The sequence below is a fragment of the Zingiber officinale genome, chromosome 2B (assembly GCF_018446385.1).
Source record: "Zingiber officinale cultivar Zhangliang chromosome 2B, Zo_v1.1, whole genome shotgun sequence".
NCBI lineage: Eukaryota > Viridiplantae > Streptophyta > Magnoliopsida > Zingiberales > Zingiberaceae > Zingiber > Zingiber officinale.
In genome coordinates, this window is record NC_055989.1 from 130,756,176 (window position 1) to 130,774,362 (window position 18,187).

Sequence of the window (18,187 nt, forward strand, 5' to 3'; positions counted from 1 at the left end):
AGATGAACACCACCCAAAAGCCTTCTTCCTCCTTCTCTAAAATCCGGCCACCACCACAAGAGAACAAAAGAGAGAAAGGGGAAAGGAAAGGGAGGGAGGGTCGACTACAAGAGGGAGCACCAACTTGAGAATAAGAATTGATAATACATGAAGCCTCCTCTCTCCTTCTTTTATATTACTTGCCCAAGGCAAATAAAGAAAGACTTTTTACAAAAATTAAAATCTTCCTCTTGTTTTTCCTTTTCCTCTTTTATTTTTCCTTTTCTTTTCTCTGGATTGATTCAATCATCAATCTTTGATTGGTTAATTGATTGGCCGGCCCCTTGCTTGGGCACCAAGCAAGGGTGGTCGGCCACTTAAAGAGGAATAAAAACTTTGTAAAAATTTTATAAGCAAAGAAGGAAAGCTCTTATAAAATTTTACAAGCTCTCTTTTAATTTCTTAATATGGATGTTAAAAAAGAAAAGTTTTAAAAATTAAAACCAAGTTTTAAAATTTAAAACTCCTCTTCTAAAATTTCCTTTTTTAACATGGTTACAAAAATAGAAAGTTTCAAATTTAAAACTCCCTTCCTTTTCTCCAATAACCATGAGGATGGTTAAAAAAGGAAAGTTTTAAAACTTTTAAACTTTCTTTTAAACCATGTGGCCTAATTCAAATAAGGAAAGTTTTATAAATTTAAAATCCTTCTTTTAAACTTGTAGTTATCTACAAAGAGAAGATTTTAAAAATTCAAAACACCCCTCCTAATTTGAAATATAGTGGTCGACCCCTCCTTTACTTGGGCACCAAGCATAGGGTCGGCCCTCTTGAGGAGATGGTGGCCGGCCCTTGGCTTGGTCACCAAGCCTTGGGCCGGCCCCCTTCTTGGATACCAAGATGAGCTTATATTTGGATGGACTTGAGGCTTTAATGAGGCTACGACAGGGACCTAGAGGAGAAATTGGTTTTGGCCTTCCGATGAGCTTGAGTATCCCGTGTTCGCCCCGAACATACAACTCAAGTTCATCAATAATAACCAATTCCACTAGAGAGTTATTATTGCACTACCGCACCAATCCCAAATTACATTATGGGCTCCTTTTTATCATGAGTGTATTAGTCTCCCTGTGTTTAAGATATCGAATGGTCACTAATTAATTGAGTTACTGACAACTCATTTTAATTAATGTCTTAGTCCAAGAGTAGTACCACTCAACCTCATTATCATGTCGGACTAAGTCCACCTGCAGGGTTTAATATGACAATCCTTATGAGCTCCTCTTGGGGTCATTCTCAACCTAGATGACTATGACACAGTTTCATTCTATAATCAACAACACACACTATAATTATTATCATTTCCCAACTTATCGGGCCTTTTGATTTATTGAGCTAAATCTCACCCTTTGATAAGTTAAAGAAATAAATACTAAATATATGTGCTTGTTATTATATTAGGATTAAGAGCACACACTTCCATAATAACTAAGGTTTTGTTCTTTTATTAAGTTGGTATAAAAAGAACTTACCTTAAATGGTCCTACTCAATACACTTAGAGTGTATTGGTGTAATTTATTAGTCAAGATAAACTAATACCTAATTACACTATGACTATTCCAACGGTTTGTTCCTTTTCATCTTAGTCGTGAGCAACTGTTTATAATTTATAATGAACTAATAACACGATCTTCTGTGTGTGACATCACACACCATGTTATCTACAATATAAATTAATTGAATAATTACACTTAACAAATAAATGTAGACATTTGACCAATGTGATTCTTTTATTTCAAAAATAAATGTTTACAAAAGCTAGACTTTTAGTATACACTCTAACAAATCGGACGCATAGAAGCTTATATATGAGTTATGTATTGAAGTTTGGTCGAGATGCCCTTATAAAGGGTGTGGAAGGTGCCTTTCATAGGTTTGAAGGCGCCTCCAACATGAGAAATCTGATCCCGAGTTTGTTGCTCCTTATCACTAACGAGTTCTGAACTTTATCTACAAAAGACACCTTCCATAGCCTTGAAGGCACCTTCCATGAACAATGCAAAGACACCTTCCACTGCTTGAAGGTGTCTCGGGCACTGTTCACTTGAGGTCTTTTGTGCTCCTTTTATCCTGTAAAAAGTGTTAGTCCAATAACCTGCAAGACAAATGTTAGTACAATAATAATGAGTAGTAATTAGACTCTGTCTTCTCGAGATCAGGATCTAATCAAGGTCTTAGTTTAGGGATCCAAAATAGACCTAAACTGTACCGACGCTTACTGTACCTCCACCAGGATGCGTTCTCATCGAGTCACTCTCTTCCAGTGACTTATTCACTTACAGTCGGTTGACTAACCTCTTGACCCACTAAGTCTTCATGCCAGTTGTTAGGTCCACGGACTCAATTGAATTTCTGCCAGCTGTCAGGCCTCGTGGACCTAGCTGGTCTTCTTGTCAGATATCAGGTTGGCCCTTTGACCTATTTAGGCTTTGCACCAGCTATCGGGTTCCGCAGACCTAGTTAGATTTTAGTTTGGTGTCAGGTCCTCCAGACCCATCATTTTCTGCACATTTGGTAAAATAATTAGATCAAAAAGACACCTAACTTAACTCACTTGTCATTTATAAAAACATGAGTTAGACCGTTAGTGCAAACTGCACCAATAACTCGTTCCCCCAACTATTTCTTGTAGCTACTTATACTCATGATTCAGCTAAGCCATCCTTTGGCACAAAGCCAAGTCATCCACCCAAAACTGTTAAAGTAAAAAAGTGTTCAAGAGGAGTCGACTGAGAAACCTAAATGTGGAAATACTAAATACATTTTATTGGTGCAATTGTCACTAATGATCTAACTCAACTCAGGTTTTGATGAATGATAAGTGGTTTAAAGTTAGAGTATTTTGTGATCTAATTACCTTACCAAGTATGCAGGAGTTGACGTGTCTGAAACACCTAACACCAGGCTAAAATTCAGGTAGGTTCGCGGGACCCGATAATTGGTGTGAAGTCCAGATATGTCCACAGGACCTGATATCTGGTGGGAAGTCCGGTTAGGTCCGCGGGACCTGACAACCGGCTGAAGTCCAATTGGGTCCACGGGACATGACAACTAGCGGGAAGACCTGGTGGGTCAAAGCCAAGTCAAGTGACTGTAGTTAGTAAGTAAGAGGTAAACAACTGGAGGAGAGATCCAGTAAGGACGCATTCTAGGTTGAGAGAACTGTAGGCGTCAGCCCAACTTGGGTCATTTGGGAAATATAAGCTGAGACCTTGACTAGATCCTGGTCTGAGGAAGACAAGATCTAATTACTACTCCTATCTTATTATGTTGTGCTAATTTTATTTTGTAGGATAAATATATTTTTATTGTCTGGACTAACCCTTTTTTTCAGGGAAGAAGATGCTGATAAAAGGAGTTCGGATGCCCGGAAGGATCCAAGTGCCTGGACCAGCCTCACCCGGGCAGGCGGCAGGCACCCGAGCAATCTTAGCGGCCGAAGCTGGTCCAGGTGCTGACCAGAAAAGTTATCCAGGAGCTAAATTGGAGCCCGTCAACTGGCCAAACCCACATCAATGGTTCATGCGCCCGTAGGTGGATAAAACTTCGTGAATGGAGTTTCGACAAGAGCTCGCCATGTTAGCATGGTCCATGCGCCCGAAATGGGCCTATATAAGGGCCTTCAACCAACAGCTTCAATATATCATCTACTTCAAGCTTTATTCTTACGTGCTGCTCCGAAAAGGCTCCGACGACACCGAAAGGCTACTCCGAAGTTCGAAGAACAAAAGATTTTAAATTCCTTTCTATTTGTTGGTAACAATTATTTTAGTTCTTGTATTCAATACTTGTAACACACTATTCGAATTGATAGTGATTGCCTAATGAAAGTAATCGACGATCGCAGACCTTGGAGTATGAGTTGTCACATGTTTCAAACCAAGTAAAACTTGATTTTGTGAGCATTGTCATTGTTTTCTTTATTCTGTTGTGTAACTTGTTTTAACTCGCAATTTTTGACAAACGTTATTCCCCCCCCCCCCCCCCCCCTCTCTAGCATCTTAAACTATCCAACACACTTACCCTAATGGAATTTAGACTGAAACAATCGACGAGCTCGTCAGGTGAGCTAGCTTGTCGCCGTTCGGGCTCTAGCATCCGCCCAAGTTTGAGCCAAGGGTCCTTGGATTCTGATATTATTCTCAGGGGAGCATGGCTCATTGGGGTCTGGATGACATCATTTGTCTGTCGGCAGCTTGAGAATAGTCGTGATGCGCCTATAGTGCTCAAGCTGATGGGTTCAAAATTGGACTTGCTTTTGGATTTGGACATGGGGGTTGAACGGATAGAGAATGGAGCCGCTAAGTCAACTGGTGGAGGCATCAGATAATATATAGGTTGAGCTAGGATAGCATTGACCGACAGCTCAGACAAAGAAGGCATCTGATCGGAGGAGGGGGGAGTCAGTTGGCTAGAAGCTCTCTTAAGGACTGCAGAAATAGAACTTTCTCTCTACTCAGATGGTGGTTGTAGGGTAGACGCGGAAGCAGAAGTTTGAGGAATAGAGGTCGTTGATCTGGTAGAAGCTTCTAATTGGAGCCTTTTGCGACGCTGACGCTGGGCCAGCGGCTCGGTAGAAGTGGTTGACTTCGAGGGCACCACTATGGGCGCTCGGGAGACAACTCTCTAGTATTAGTAGCGGCGTCACTCTCCGCTACTCGACTCACTTCTTCATCATCGGTCGACCCTTCAAAGGTTCTGACTGGCAAGAGCTCATGGCTCTCTAGCTCATTGGCTCCCCTGGCTTCAACCTCTAGATCAGTTAACTTGGTGGATTCACCGAGCAAAGCCTTCAACATTACTTTAGTTGTAAAAAATAAGAAAAATCAGTTAGATCCAAAAATGATAGAAGGTAAAATTGCTCACCAAAAGGGTTGGGCAGTTGGGTACGAATGGGATTCAGCTCGAACATATACAAAACGCCATCTAGCAGCAGCTTATAGATGTAATATTTCAAGTCGGTCAGCTACACAATGGCTTGAAGGTAGACTGGGTCCCACCTATATTTACCCAGCTTGGGAGAGTTGGGTAGTTCCATTTGCCAACCAGTCGGGAAGGATGCCTGGTCGAGAAGTTGAACATAGAAGTAGCGAGATTTCTAGCCCTTGTTGGACGAGGGAATTTTATCAAAGTATACTGAGCCCACTCAAGCCTAATAGAGAAAGATGTTCAGCTCGGATTGTTTAAGGCAATAAAAGTAATAAAAAATACAGGGATGAAGAGAGATTCTGTACAAACAAAATAGTACAATGACTCCACACAATAACCTAAAAGAATTGGGTACTAGTTGCTGTAATGGGATGCAGAAATATCTACAGACTTCAGAGAAAAAAGGGTATATCGAAAAATGGAAGCCAGCATAGAGTTGGTTTTTGAAAAAAGTAAGAAAGCCACTCGGGGTGTATGAGGATGATCATAGCCTGAGGGGATAGCAACTTGATGATCATGGGGAATATGGTAGGTCAGTTTCATTTAATCCACTTTATCGCTTTTGAAGTCTAATGAAGTGGAAGTATACCACAGGCTGGGTATAGCGGGAGGAGGAGAAGGTGAATGGGCCATAAGGAAAGGAAGATAGAAAATGAAGATCAAAAGATGAAAAGGAAGGTGAGACTTACTAAGACAAGTTGCTAGTGACAGCAAACAGAGAGCAAAAAAGAAGAAGATGAAGGTAAAATCGGAAGCGACACAGGGCAAAGGAAAACGAAGGCCTTAAAAACCCCCTGTTGGTTATTCATGGTCATCTGATCAAGGGTTTAGGAAAGTGAGATTTAATTGGGGTTGTAAAATTTAAAAAGATAGTTGTCACATCGAAGCCTAACAGTCGCCTATCACATTGAATATTCGACGGCGCGAGAGTGTGACACATGGCAACCAATCACAGGATGCATTTATGAGGAATGGAAGTAATCGGTAGACTCATGATGAAAAAGCATGCTCGATATGCTTTGCGTTAATGAGAGGGGATTTGATCGATTTCTAAGAAATTATAACGATGTCAACCGTAAGCTCGAGGCACTGTGGAGAACTAAGGTCCGCTCGGGACGGAGAGATAGAAGATAACAAACAACCAGGTGTCGCTGGCATTCAAGCCAAGCGATGTCATACCACGAAGCCCCCGGTTGGGGAGTAAAGAGTTCACAGAGCAACTATGGATGGAGACAGCGATCGTCCAAGTTGAGCAACAGCCAATAAACAAACGCTGGTTGGAAAGGAGGAGTATAAATAATACTAAGGGTCCCGTCAGTCGGACTTGTAGCCTCCCTCGACTAGAGTTGGAAGGGAGACTTGTGATACAGCAATAAAGGTCGACTCTCCAAAAAATGGTCAAAATGGGGAAGACCAGTTGGCATGGCGGTCAAAGTTAACAGGAGGGCAAAGGAAACAAGAATAGTAGGGGCGTGCCTAAATTGGCCACAGGACCGGTCGGACGTGAGTGTCTGGCCAAGCATCTCGCTCGGTCGAACTTTGTGTCTTAGCCCAAGACTGACAGGTCATCCTCATTGCTGAGCTCCCGCTCAACTGGACTTTCTGTCTCAGCCCAGGATCGACAGACCATCCTCGTTGCTGATCTCCTACTCGGTCGGACTTTGTGTCTCAGCCCGGGACATGCAAGCCATCCTCATTGCTGAGCATCGAGTTACCCTACCGACGTCCTCAGTCGATCGACGATGTGGGTTGATCGGACACGCTGGTCCTTTATCGCCAAGAAAGAGGTCGAGTGAAGACTGGGTCGTCGACGACAAGCTATAAGATCGAGTTGGCGGTCCCTTTGAGTAAGGGCGGTCGGCCTAACACAAGCCCCATGTACCTGTCATGTCATACCCTTTTGGAAGTTTGTACTGTAAAGGACAGAGAATATCCTGCAGGTAAATCGTGCTTTAGAAGTTTCTAGTACGTCAAACACAAAGATTTGAGCGTTCGTTTAAGGAAAGGTGTCAGAAGCCCTTTATGACCTATCGTTTTTTAGGAACACTTTGGGAAGCGTACAAATACTTTTGAGATACGTGCATGAATACAACAGTGACATTATAAAAGGGGATCTCCATTCACATGTAAAGATATGTGATGCCCTATAATCTTACACGCACATTGCCACAGTTTTCGTCTACTATTCTCTCCTCTTAATTAGACCATTGAATGATCAATACCGGAGATCTCTTCCTTAGTCTGATACTAATGCTTTTTATATTATACAGAATAACATGAAGTCTTCATTTAGTCAATAGTAAAATCACATTCTCAGTCAATTGTCTTCATCATTTTCGAACAGATCAAAACACAACCAGATGGCATGCACATTATGCAAGGCTAATCAATGTCAGACAGAAGTGTGTAGTTATCAGAGCATGTGTTTAAATAAACTGCCCCGTGTACTCTAACTAACTATTGTTTTTGGTTTGATGTCGGTTTCTGACTAATACATACATGCACGAAGTGGCAACAAGCAGTCATGTTGTAGAACAACGGGTTGAATGGTACCTCATAGACTTTTCTTTATGTTTTGAATCTGTTACTTGCCAACTTTTTATAAATAGAAATAGCAGCTACTTTCTGATAATCATTTACTGAAGTTGATTTCTTATGGAGAAATAACAATGGTCATGAAAACTTGCTGTTTAAATATTGGCTTAGTTCAATGAATTCCCTTTTGCAATCTCGATTAGCAAAGGACCTGCTCATGCAAACATGGGATGTTATGCCAATTGCTAAGGATTTACATTTTGGGTGCATTGTAATAAAAGTTCAAAGTTTTGGCCAGAGATCTGAAAATATGGTTTCCGAACAGTTTGTCCGTCAGGTGCTGATTGCTCTGAGAAGGAGGCGATGACAAGGCAGAGGTAGAGAAGAAAGAGGCAAACGAAGGCGGGGGAAGAGACATACCTCGAAGAAGTCTTGCCACAAAACCCTAGATGCACTTGTAGAGGAGGCAGGCAATTCTCATGGCTACGGCTCATGCTTCTTGTGTGCTGACCATTGGCCCCAGGATGTAATACAGATTGTGAGCGCATCTAATGGTCAGGGATCAATTCTTAGAAACTGACGATCTGAGATTTACCTCACCATACACTTGACGTCTGTGTATCTACATGTATCTCCCTTCATATTATGAGACTAACACTAAAGGAATCGTTAATATAGCGGATCTACATTTGTCCGCTATTGGGCACAGCAAAATCTTTAAGTGTGCTGACTGACACGGAATATAATTTGAAACAATGATTATAATGCTCCTTCATTTTTATTTTCTCCTAAAAAATGCGCAGCTTAATCAACTCTTTTGTTAGTTGCTAATCCAGGTTAATATTCAGACATATCTACTATGTTCTGATTGAGTCAACAATTTACTTTGAATGCTATTGTTAAATTTCTTGTATTTTTGGTTTCCTTTCTTTTCCATTTTTGTTAAATGAGGCAGAACTTTATTTTTGTTTAAGTTATTCGAACAATAATAATCTAACGTTACTTCTGTCTTTCTGGCATCCAATGACTAGGCTTTATGCTTTCGATGTTCACTGCAACTCTTTCTTTCCAGCGTTCATGATGCTTTATGGTAATTATGTTTTTTCTCTCCATTACTGGTAGGACTGTATTCGTACTTCGTGTGAATATTTTACTGATCCATCATTGCCCTTTCAGTGCTTCAATACTTCATATCACTCTCCTGGTGGTGCATGGTTTTTTTCCAATTTGTCCTCTCGTATAAATCTAGTGGTTAACGTAGGAGATATTATCATCATGAAATCTGAAGTTCAAATCTTAACAAAATCGAAATAAATCTCCCTTATGTGATAATCACTATTCTAAAGGTTAGTAACCGTCCATGATTTATCTCTTCCGTGTTGACCTTGGGACAGATTGACGGAGATGCTAGGGACGAACGTATTCGCCTTTTGCCATTATGATTTCTTCCCAATTTGATATCACCAATTATTGTTGTTTAGAGTGCAATGATGGCAAAACAAGCTATTTGAAGCAATAAACAGTAGGGAAGGGAAAATACATCGATTCAAACACGTAGAACGCCAAGATGGTAAACAAAAACCATTATTTATCTGTTTGATCATTTACCAACAGTCAACAGAGAGATTCAAACACATCGAAGAACTTCAACATTTCCGGTAGTTACACAATCTAATAAGCATACTGTTTCTGGGTGTTCAAACTTCAGTGTTACAGAAGATAAAAGAAAAAAAAAATGCACATCAGAAGCCATCTTTTTCAGTGAGCCTGCCTGAAACAGCAAACTAACATCAGCTCGCCAAACACCGACGAGTGGAAGAAGCAAATGACTGTCCGCTTCTTCTAACATAGTCTTCGCCTTGGGATGCTTAGAAGTAATCACTTATTCAGTTACTAGAAAGACCTGCGTCATCAGAGGAGGCCGGTTTCTTGCTAGTGTAACGCTGGGAGAAATAAGACGACCACTGGTAAAGCAACTGAAGAGCAATGGAAGTACTTCGACAGTTGGATGTTTTGAGATTACCTGCTTCCCGAAAGTGAACGGGACATATTTGTACTTGATCATGTGGAGAATCTGTCTCTTCATTGTGACCGTGAACAGCACTAACCAGTAAAAGAGTAGAATAGGCCAAAACACGGGCACATCAAACACGCTGAAGAATGTCAGTACAAAAGCGACGCAAAAAGCTTTAGTAATGGAATACCTGCACATTTTGAAGGTTATCAGAATCAAGAGAAAAGAACTAATGCAATTATACATAAGCAAGGAAGAAGAATGAAAGATTAATTGACGACTGATGCACAACCATTCCAGTCAGATGGTCCAAATAGACAAAAACAAGATTATAAGAGTGAAATGAACATGCAGAATTTTCATGTTTCTCTGTCCTAATGGTAAATAGCAATCCGGCAAGGATTTGGATGGACAACTGTTGTCCAACCATAGCAAAAGTTAATGGGAAAATTAATCCAATACACAAATAACATGTCGATCCATCTTGAAACTGTGGATCCTCCTATCGGTAACTTAGCCCCTTAAATGTATGCGAGTAACAAAGCACTTTAGCCATTTTGAGAGATCGAGTGATTCCTCCTGTGGCATTCTCACCCCACTCAATAACTGCAATGCCCTCTATAGCAGGAACAATGCACTCCATCCATGTTGAAGCATGAGGCTGTGCCATGAGATCACTTCTCAAGAGGAACAGTGCAAAAGAAATAATAAAAGCTAAAAAAATATTTTCCAAAACAAACCAATTTAGTAAAATAAATTAGTACATGGTCTAAAATTAAACTTATAATAAAATATAATAGTTATTATTTTTAGTTTTACAATTTCTAGAAAACCTAAGTTATTTTAAACAAAGTCTTAGAGATAAGAGTTAATGTAAGGTCTATAGGTCTCTCATTATTTTATTCATTCAGTCAGTAAAGTTACAGAATTATTTCTATTTGAAAATTTTCTCCTCCATGAGATTGCAGATCAAGGAATACAAACCCATCAGATCAACAGCAGAGACCAACACGTTTCACGACCTTGCTTGTGCTATGTCAAATGACATCAAAGCTCAGCCAAGTAGGCTACTCCTGATCCACCTTGCAACCTTCACCACCAGATTTGGGATAAATTGTGCGCCAAGAATTAACTTATTGACAACTATTTATCCTTGTTCTTCTTATGTTTGAAATACTTGAGAAGAAAAGAAATTAGTCATTTGCTTCTGAGATACTACATACAGCCTTCTTTGGGTAAGGAATAAATCTGGTGCTCTGTTGCCTTCATTCATCAAATTACTATGTTCTCACTATTTTACCTTGTTTTTACACTCCCACTCCACCTCCAAATGATCCCATTAAACAACCTTATACTCATGACACACTAAATCTCAAATTCCTGAGCATGAGTAACAACTTTGGGATATGATAAAAAAAAATATAGTAGATGCATGTACTATAAACAAGTCTGCAAACGTTCAATATATTGACATATTAATCTAACATTAAAGTTTAAATCATGATTTAGACAATTATGTAGCTACCCATGACCATCAACAATGATGGAAGAATAACAAAACATTTAAAAAATAGGAAATTATAAGTACAATTTTAATTAAGCGCTCACAGAAACTTCCACTTTCTCCCATGTCATGTAATCTATGAGTGAGCACATTCCCTTAGTGTAACTCTATCCTTTGTTGAAATTACTTTTAAGCTATGTCTAAACTTTGCAAACACATTAATAACAAATTTTATTGTACAGCATCTATAAGATGACATCAAAGATGCTTAGATGAGAGTAAATGGGAGGCAATTAGATTTTTTCTTGAAGAATTGCATCATACTGTTACAAAAACCAAAGTAAGCATCCTAAAGACATAATAATAAAAATGCAAGGGCATATTATTATTATTTTCTCTTCAAATAATTTAATACCAAAAGCTGAACTTTTATTTCCATATTGTACTTTTTTGAAGTGTGAAATAAACAAATTCATCCAGTGCACTTCTGTTATCATACAAAACCAAAGATGGGAAGAATCCTAAAAATTGATAACCCAATTGCATGTGACTTTACAAACAAGCATAAATGGGCAGCATTCATCAAGCAATTCATGTAGGGATTCATCAACCGGTGCTTGATAGTTCAACAGATTCATTTAGGCTAACGGGGCAGAAGCACCAAAACCTGATATCTTAGTTCTTAAGATTACTTTGCCAAGGGAGGTTGTTTACCCAAAGTTGACAGTGGAAAATGAAAAGATAATACTTTGACAAGTGGAATCCAGGGAATGTTAATACGCGATCTTTCATGGCAATTAATTGTGGCATTGCAGAGGTCTGAAGAAAATATGCTGAGAGGAAGGCTGACACTCGTATCTGTGGCTGATTTAGTGCAAGTAGCCTAATGTCTCTGGTCACTATCCTTTTAGTGGTCCTGTGCCTTCTGATCCACATAACATACGTGAGAATTTATTCACATTTGTAGCAAAAGTAGAATAAACGCCAACAGTTCTCTTGAACGGATAGATTACAAGTGATCAATTCAATAATTCGTCGGACAAAAAAAAAAATAGAATTCAACTTTGGCATTAAAATTTCAACTTTTCATCTAACGAGAATCAAGGTCTAATCCTTAGAAAGTCAGACAAGGATCACGAGGTCAAATCGCGTTAAAAAACAATAGATGATGAAGCACGAGACTAACCAGAATTTGAACTCGGGGAGGCGGCGAACGAATGGTCGGAACTCATCCGAGGAGCGGGTGGGCAGGGAGGGACCGGCGCCATCATCGACGAGCGCCTGGATCTCGGGATCTACCTGGGGCGAAAGGAAGGCGATCAACAGATTGAGGATGTAGATTCCGAGGGCGTAGGTCACGACATAGAAACCCTGGGCGATCAAAACGCGGATGGCATAGGCAAGTCCCAGCGCCGCCAGCCAGACCCAGCGCCGGAGCACATAAGGCGTGGCCTTGTCGAGCAGGTGCTGGTACCGCCGGGAAATCCCGAAGCTCCACCCCGATAGCAGGGCCGACAACCCTCCGCCTTCTCCTCCCCCGTCGCCGCCGCTCGCTGGATCCATCATCGCTGCCACCCGATCCTTTCGCCTACCCCTCTCTCTCTCTCTCTCCCCCCAAAACTCTCTATTTCGGGACAACGAATTTAATGAGGATTAATTAAGAATTCATTAAATTTCTTGTACCAATTCTCAAATTTAACACATAATTTAAAGTTTTCAAATTCATCCTATTATTTTAATTAAATCCGATTATGCCCCTTCAAATTTACTCATCGAACTCGATTAATAATATTATTACCTTTCATGAAATTTTACCTAAATTTAGTTCATTATTTTATTAATTTAATTTAGTTCACTTCAATTTAATTATTTTTATTCATGGAAAACATATATATTATTTTTAATTTCAATTAGAAGCATTAGATTGTTTTGGACTTATTATACAAATTGCAAAGTACATTTATAATTTGATTATTGAATGATTATCAATCAAAACATATTTTTAAAAATAAACTAAAAAAGCAAACAAACACATTGATACCCAAATGGAATTGAAACTATAGTTTAAGCTTAATTTAGTTGGATTTGTTTTTCGATTTAAACTATCATTCAAAAGAAACAAACACTTACACTATATAAGAACACTATCAATCAACTTGGCACCTTCAATTGTTGCCTGTGCAGTTCAATGTTTCAGTGGTTCCTGAAATCTGAAAGCGAAAAGGAAAGAGAGAAAGAAACTCATTGAGCCGCAGAAGAAGAGTCGTCGGCTTGCTTCTCGTTCGATCTCGATGTGTTGTCGCTGATCCTGCATTCTGTTCTTCTCCAGTTTTGTTTGTGCTTGGTGAGAAAGATGGAGATGTAGGCCACTCTGCTGCTACCACTACTTGTGGTGGGAATCCTGATGATGCTGCAAAACCATTGTCGATGATGATGGATTGTTCGATGGCAGGTGATGGTTTATTCCTGCTGCTGATCCTTCACCGATCCGAATGGGTCTGTTGTTGCTCGCCATGAAGTTGTAGATGAAGCCTTCTCCATTGCTGCTGCTTCTTGCATACTGCATCAACATCGATAAGCCAACAGCTGAGTTAAGGTTCGCGGAGTGGCTAGTTGATCAGGGCGAATCAAAATTGAACTAAAACCGAATCGAACTGCACAAACTCTACACCGAAAGCCCTACAGAAATTGAAATTTGATCAGTGTAACTAGTTTTGAAGAAAATATACTACAAACAAAGACGTGTAGTTGCCATTTAAAAGGTTACTTTGTGATCTATAACCTTTAACCGAACATGTTTGAGAAGAAAACGAAACGAAACTGAAAAATCTTTGGTCTGATTCGAAACAAACAATGAAATCCTTAATCAGCTTAGCTTAAATGCAATAAAGGGACACAAACAGCATAGTGTTCTATTCGAGGAAGCTTACTGGAATGGAGGTAGGAAAATTCAAGGGGCCTGGAGTGAACTGGAATGGCGAGGAAAGTCGAGCATTCATGTGGGCCGGCGGCCGGAACTGGAATAGAGAGTTGATGTGGCCATTGCAGTGTGGGATGCTGCTAGTGTTGTATTTCTCCTCGGGCAGCTTGAACTTGTCGTCAAACTAGTAGAAATAACACTAACATTAACTGGCACCGGCAAGCAAAACAGGATGTTGGCAGGCAACTAATTATATCGTTTTCTTTAGCATAGTATATACCTTTGATTTAGTGTTTCTGTTCCACTGGGACTCGAAGATCGCTGGTTCAGTAGCACTGCCCCTTGATCCTGATCCCCCCAAACTCAAGTCAAGATTGTGTTCGAGCTGGCCATGGCTTGCTGCAAGACGTTTATTCTACAATTACTTTTTTGATAACTTGGCTAACGAGAGGAACATTTTCGCTTGGCTCCTAAGTTCGCTTCGTTTGAAAATGCAAGTTTGGCATTCAAGTTTGTAATCAAATGGATATCTACCTCTCATAAGTCGCGCTAGTCAACTTACAAATGAAAATTGCCACAAACCACAAAATGGACAAAATTGGGGGTAGTGAAAATTCTCAGTCGAGGCAGACTAAAGTAGTCGCTTGGAAAAACTTACTGGATGCACTGAACTCCTCCTTATAGATGCTAGGATCGAAGTTTGTCGCGGCATCCTTTCCATTGCATTTGATTGCCGCCTTGTCATAAGCTCTGAAATTTTCAAATAAAGACCACACTCAAACAGCAAAAAACACCCTAAAAAAGATGAGATTTTCAGGTACCTCGCAGCTTCAATTTCGGTGTCAAAAAGACCAAGATACACATATCTGAGATCACAAACAACAATATGTTTATCGTAACATGAACACAGACAGAACTCCGATGAAACATAAGAAAGAACTGAAGCATAGAAGAAAGTATACTTTTTACCAAGAAACTGCCCCATTCTTGCTTCCCACTTGCCGCATTTGTGCAAGGTCACTCCCCGGTACTTGGAGCTTCCTCTAGGATAGCTCGTGCTCTCGCGTCGAAGAGCATGAACAAACTCTTCCTTAGTGAGATTGCTCATCTTGCAATAAGCCAACAAAGAAACTTCAGTTTTCCAGTTTAAGTTCATCAAACTGTATGGTCACTGAAAGTAGCCATAATCCATATGAGCATCCCTCTTGCACCCCCACCTGTTCTTGACCACCCATGTAATCGTCCAGATTGAAGTTAATATCTGCTTCTAGTCCCCGAAACTTGATCGCAGCTCGGTCGTACGCCCTGCACTGTGATCTCTTTAGATAAAGAATCAATCAATGAAGCAACAAAAAGCAGAGTACACGAATCAAACCTTGCCGCAGCATGTGCAGTATCAAATCCACCTACAGAGAACAACAAATCAGCAAGCTTCAACATTTAGGGTTTCGATCCCAAAACAAGAAACAGAGCAAAATCTTTCAACCATTTCATGGATACATACCGAGGTAAACTTGCTTTCCACAATCCCTGCAAAGCAATCCAGAATAGCCTCAAAGTGTTGAATTGAATCCAAATTCTAAAAATCCAATCATTGGTTAGGGTTTGCAGACGTGGAAAAGGAGGAAGAAACTAACCAGATATGGGATTCCCATCGGCCGGTCCGTCGGTAGAAGGTGACGCCCCGGAACTGAGAGCTCCTCGACCGCGGACCTCGCCGGCTCTTCTTCATGGCCTGGGGCTCCTCCGCCGCCCTGCAGACCACGACCGGCTCCGACGACGAACCATCCCCTCCCTCCGGAAAGAACTGGCGGGTGGTCATGACGTAGGGTTCTGGTTCGGCGGCGGAACTCTCGTCGCGGCGGCAGGAGATGGAGAACCCGAAGATTCTCATGGCGGCGGGGCCGGCTTCGGGTTCCCCCTCCTCGAAAGCGTCCGCCTCGGAGCCGGAGGAGGCGCAACCATCGGGCCTCGTTTGTTCCTCCTCTCCGCCGCCCGCGGAGGCCGTACTAGAGGAACGGGAACCGCCGCCGCTCTCCTCCCCAGCGGCCAGCTCGTTGAGATTCCACTTCCCATCCATCTCGATTTACCTCCGACAAAAAAATCGCACCTTTTAACCCTACCTCCTCCCCAAGATCCACTCCCTGCTCCACCTATCTCCTCCCTACCAAATCAAACCATTTTGCCATCTAAAGATCGACACCATCCAAGAACAGAACAGAAAAAACCTAAGCAAGCGCAGCATCTTCTACTCAAAAACCCAAAGGTAGCAGCTTTACCAAACATTTTTGCCATTAAAGATCAACAACGTCGAAGAAACAAATCCAAACAGGAGAAGGAGCATTCATTACCATCTTGCGTTGAAAAAGGCAACCTCAGCAAGGGATGCTTTCCACCTTTAGGCGGTTACCGCCTTCTGATACGCCTCTTCTGTTCTTCCATCCTGCTTTCCATCTTTATACGATGATTCCTTTTGGCGTCTGCAGCTCCTGTCACCTCAGTGTGACTCAACAGCTCCCACACCACTTTTCTCTCTGATGGTGGAATATGGGGAAAAGGAAGTGGGTGAATGGTTTCTTCCTTACTATTGCCATCCCACATTAACCAAATCGAAAAAGCTCGGTGAATGTCTCATCGACATAGTTGCAGGACAGTGACTGGTTACCTTCCCTCCCTCCTACTCTCAATCATCTCTGAGAGAACTCCTCTTTCTCTTACCCTAATCGTGCCATTTCCTTTTCTGCACCTTTTCATCCATCACTCGGTGAGTTTGAATTGGAGTACTCCATTGAAGGAGCTTCAATTTTTTTCTCTTCTTTTTGCAAAAATCTCTGCAACTATAACTCTCATATAATCCAAAAAAAACTACATGGTAGATTCAACGAGTAACACCAAATTAAGACCTCTCCTTTTAACCAATACAAAAATCCCAACTTTACAAAGATGCTTGTTTGGGGAATCCAAGAGCAATTATTAACCCCAAGCATCATGGACAATAAGCAGACAAAAGTGAAAAAGAAATAGATAGAAAAAAAAAACTATCACTTAGTACATTGAATTAATTGTCTCTTTCTCTTCTTTTTAGCAAATATCTAACCTTACTTTGAGCTAATGACACAATTAGCACTGGTTTCCTTGTCCCGCCATTTAACTTTGATCTCCATTGGACAAGGGATTGGTTGAGTGTCACATTGCATTGTAATTGTTTGAGGAAATGTTCGAGTTGTTCTTTAATGCTTGCTTCCACCACCAAACAATATAGATAGAGATGTGGATGGGGAATAAACTGGGAGGAAAGGGAAACATTTCCAAATATATTGCAAGCCAAGACTAATAGAAGTGCGTCAAGCTTTTACTTATTGTGGCAAAAGACGAATACGTTCGTCCCCAGTGCCCCCGCCAACCTGTCTCAAGGCCAATACGGAGGAGGTAAATCACGGGCGGCTACTAGCCTTTGGAATAGTGACTAGCACATAAGAGAGGTATTTACCTCGGTAAAGCCGAGATTCGAACCCCAGATCTCATTGTGACAACACCTCATGCGCTAGCCACTAGACCCATCCGAAGGGGCGTCAAGCTTCCACTTATGGTATAAGGTAAAGATGGTCAATCAATAGCCATTATTGTTTACCGTTATGTTTTAGTGGAAATTACTATCAAATAAGAATAATTTTGTAAAAAGTAAAATCTATTCTGACAGTCATCCCACGACTTCCTCCCATCATTAGGAGAAAGTAAATTAGGAAATCAAAATTAACCGTCACATAAGAAAGGAATTCCTCGGACTTTACCGGGATTTGACCCTTTCTCAATTCTATAAATCTATTAAGTGATAACTGATGCGACGATAGAAGGAGGCACACCTAACATGGGGTCAATTGCTAAGATGGAGGTCAAAGTCAAAGGGGTCAATGCTCAGGTGTCAAATGATCGAACGGAGGATAATTGCGATGACCGGTCGGGACGGTCAGGGCTCGACCAGCGGGAGGCATGTCCAAACCGACTACCCATCTAGCTCAGGATGATACGTAAGACATCTGACGCTCAGTACGAAGTAGCAGGACGCCAAAGGAGACCGGATAACTTATCCGAATGGAGGAGGGCATGTTACTACACAGTCACCACACAGAAGAGCAACTAAGGTTGACAGAGTGGAGGGGTCCCGGCCGAGCGGCTACCCCGCTCGGCCAAGCAACGGGACCTGGTAAAGGACAAAGCAGAATCCTGACTGAGCGGCTATCCTGC

General features: G+C 41.1%; 2 protein-coding genes and 1 pseudogene across 4 annotated transcripts; 1 reads left to right on the forward strand and 2 right to left on the reverse strand.

Annotated features, from left to right (window-relative positions):
- Positions 1–8,747, forward strand: part of LOC122048712 — a 31,505-nt pseudogene extending 22,758 nt beyond the window's left edge.
- A 328-nt stretch (positions 8,748–9,075) lies between these two features.
- On the reverse strand, positions 9,076–12,656 carry LOC122047215 (protein RER1A-like). Its single transcript, XM_042608346.1, has 3 exons — positions 12,209–12,656; positions 9,528–9,708; positions 9,076–9,447 (listed from the first exon to the last, which is right to left on the reverse strand). Exons 1-3 carry the CDS (start codon positions 12,586–12,588, stop codon positions 9,391–9,393), a joined length of 618 nt encoding a protein of 205 aa, XP_042464280.1. The 5' UTR covers positions 12,589–12,656; the 3' UTR covers positions 9,076–9,390.
- Positions 12,657–13,085: 429 nt separating this feature from the next.
- On the reverse strand, positions 13,086–16,865 carry LOC122047213 (AP2-like ethylene-responsive transcription factor TOE3). 3 transcript variants are annotated; one of them, XM_042608344.1, is made up of 11 exons: positions 16,294–16,857; positions 15,580–16,106; positions 15,447–15,472; positions 15,318–15,348; positions 15,160–15,247; positions 14,905–15,050; positions 14,764–14,808; positions 14,601–14,692; positions 14,223–14,341; positions 13,953–14,126; positions 13,086–13,582 (listed from the first exon to the last, which is right to left on the reverse strand). In XM_042608344.1, exons 2-11 carry the CDS (start codon positions 16,020–16,022, stop codon positions 13,406–13,408), a joined length of 1,341 nt encoding a protein of 446 aa, XP_042464278.1. In that variant the 5' UTR covers positions 16,023–16,106; positions 16,294–16,857; the 3' UTR covers positions 13,086–13,405. The 3 variants fall into 3 exon arrangements, with proteins under 3 accessions (XP_042464278.1, XP_042464277.1, XP_042464279.1); XM_042608343.1 differs by having other exon boundaries at positions 15,580–16,857; XM_042608345.1 differs by having other exon boundaries at positions 13,562–13,701; positions 15,580–16,865.
- Positions 16,866–18,187: the final 1,322 nt, after the last annotated feature.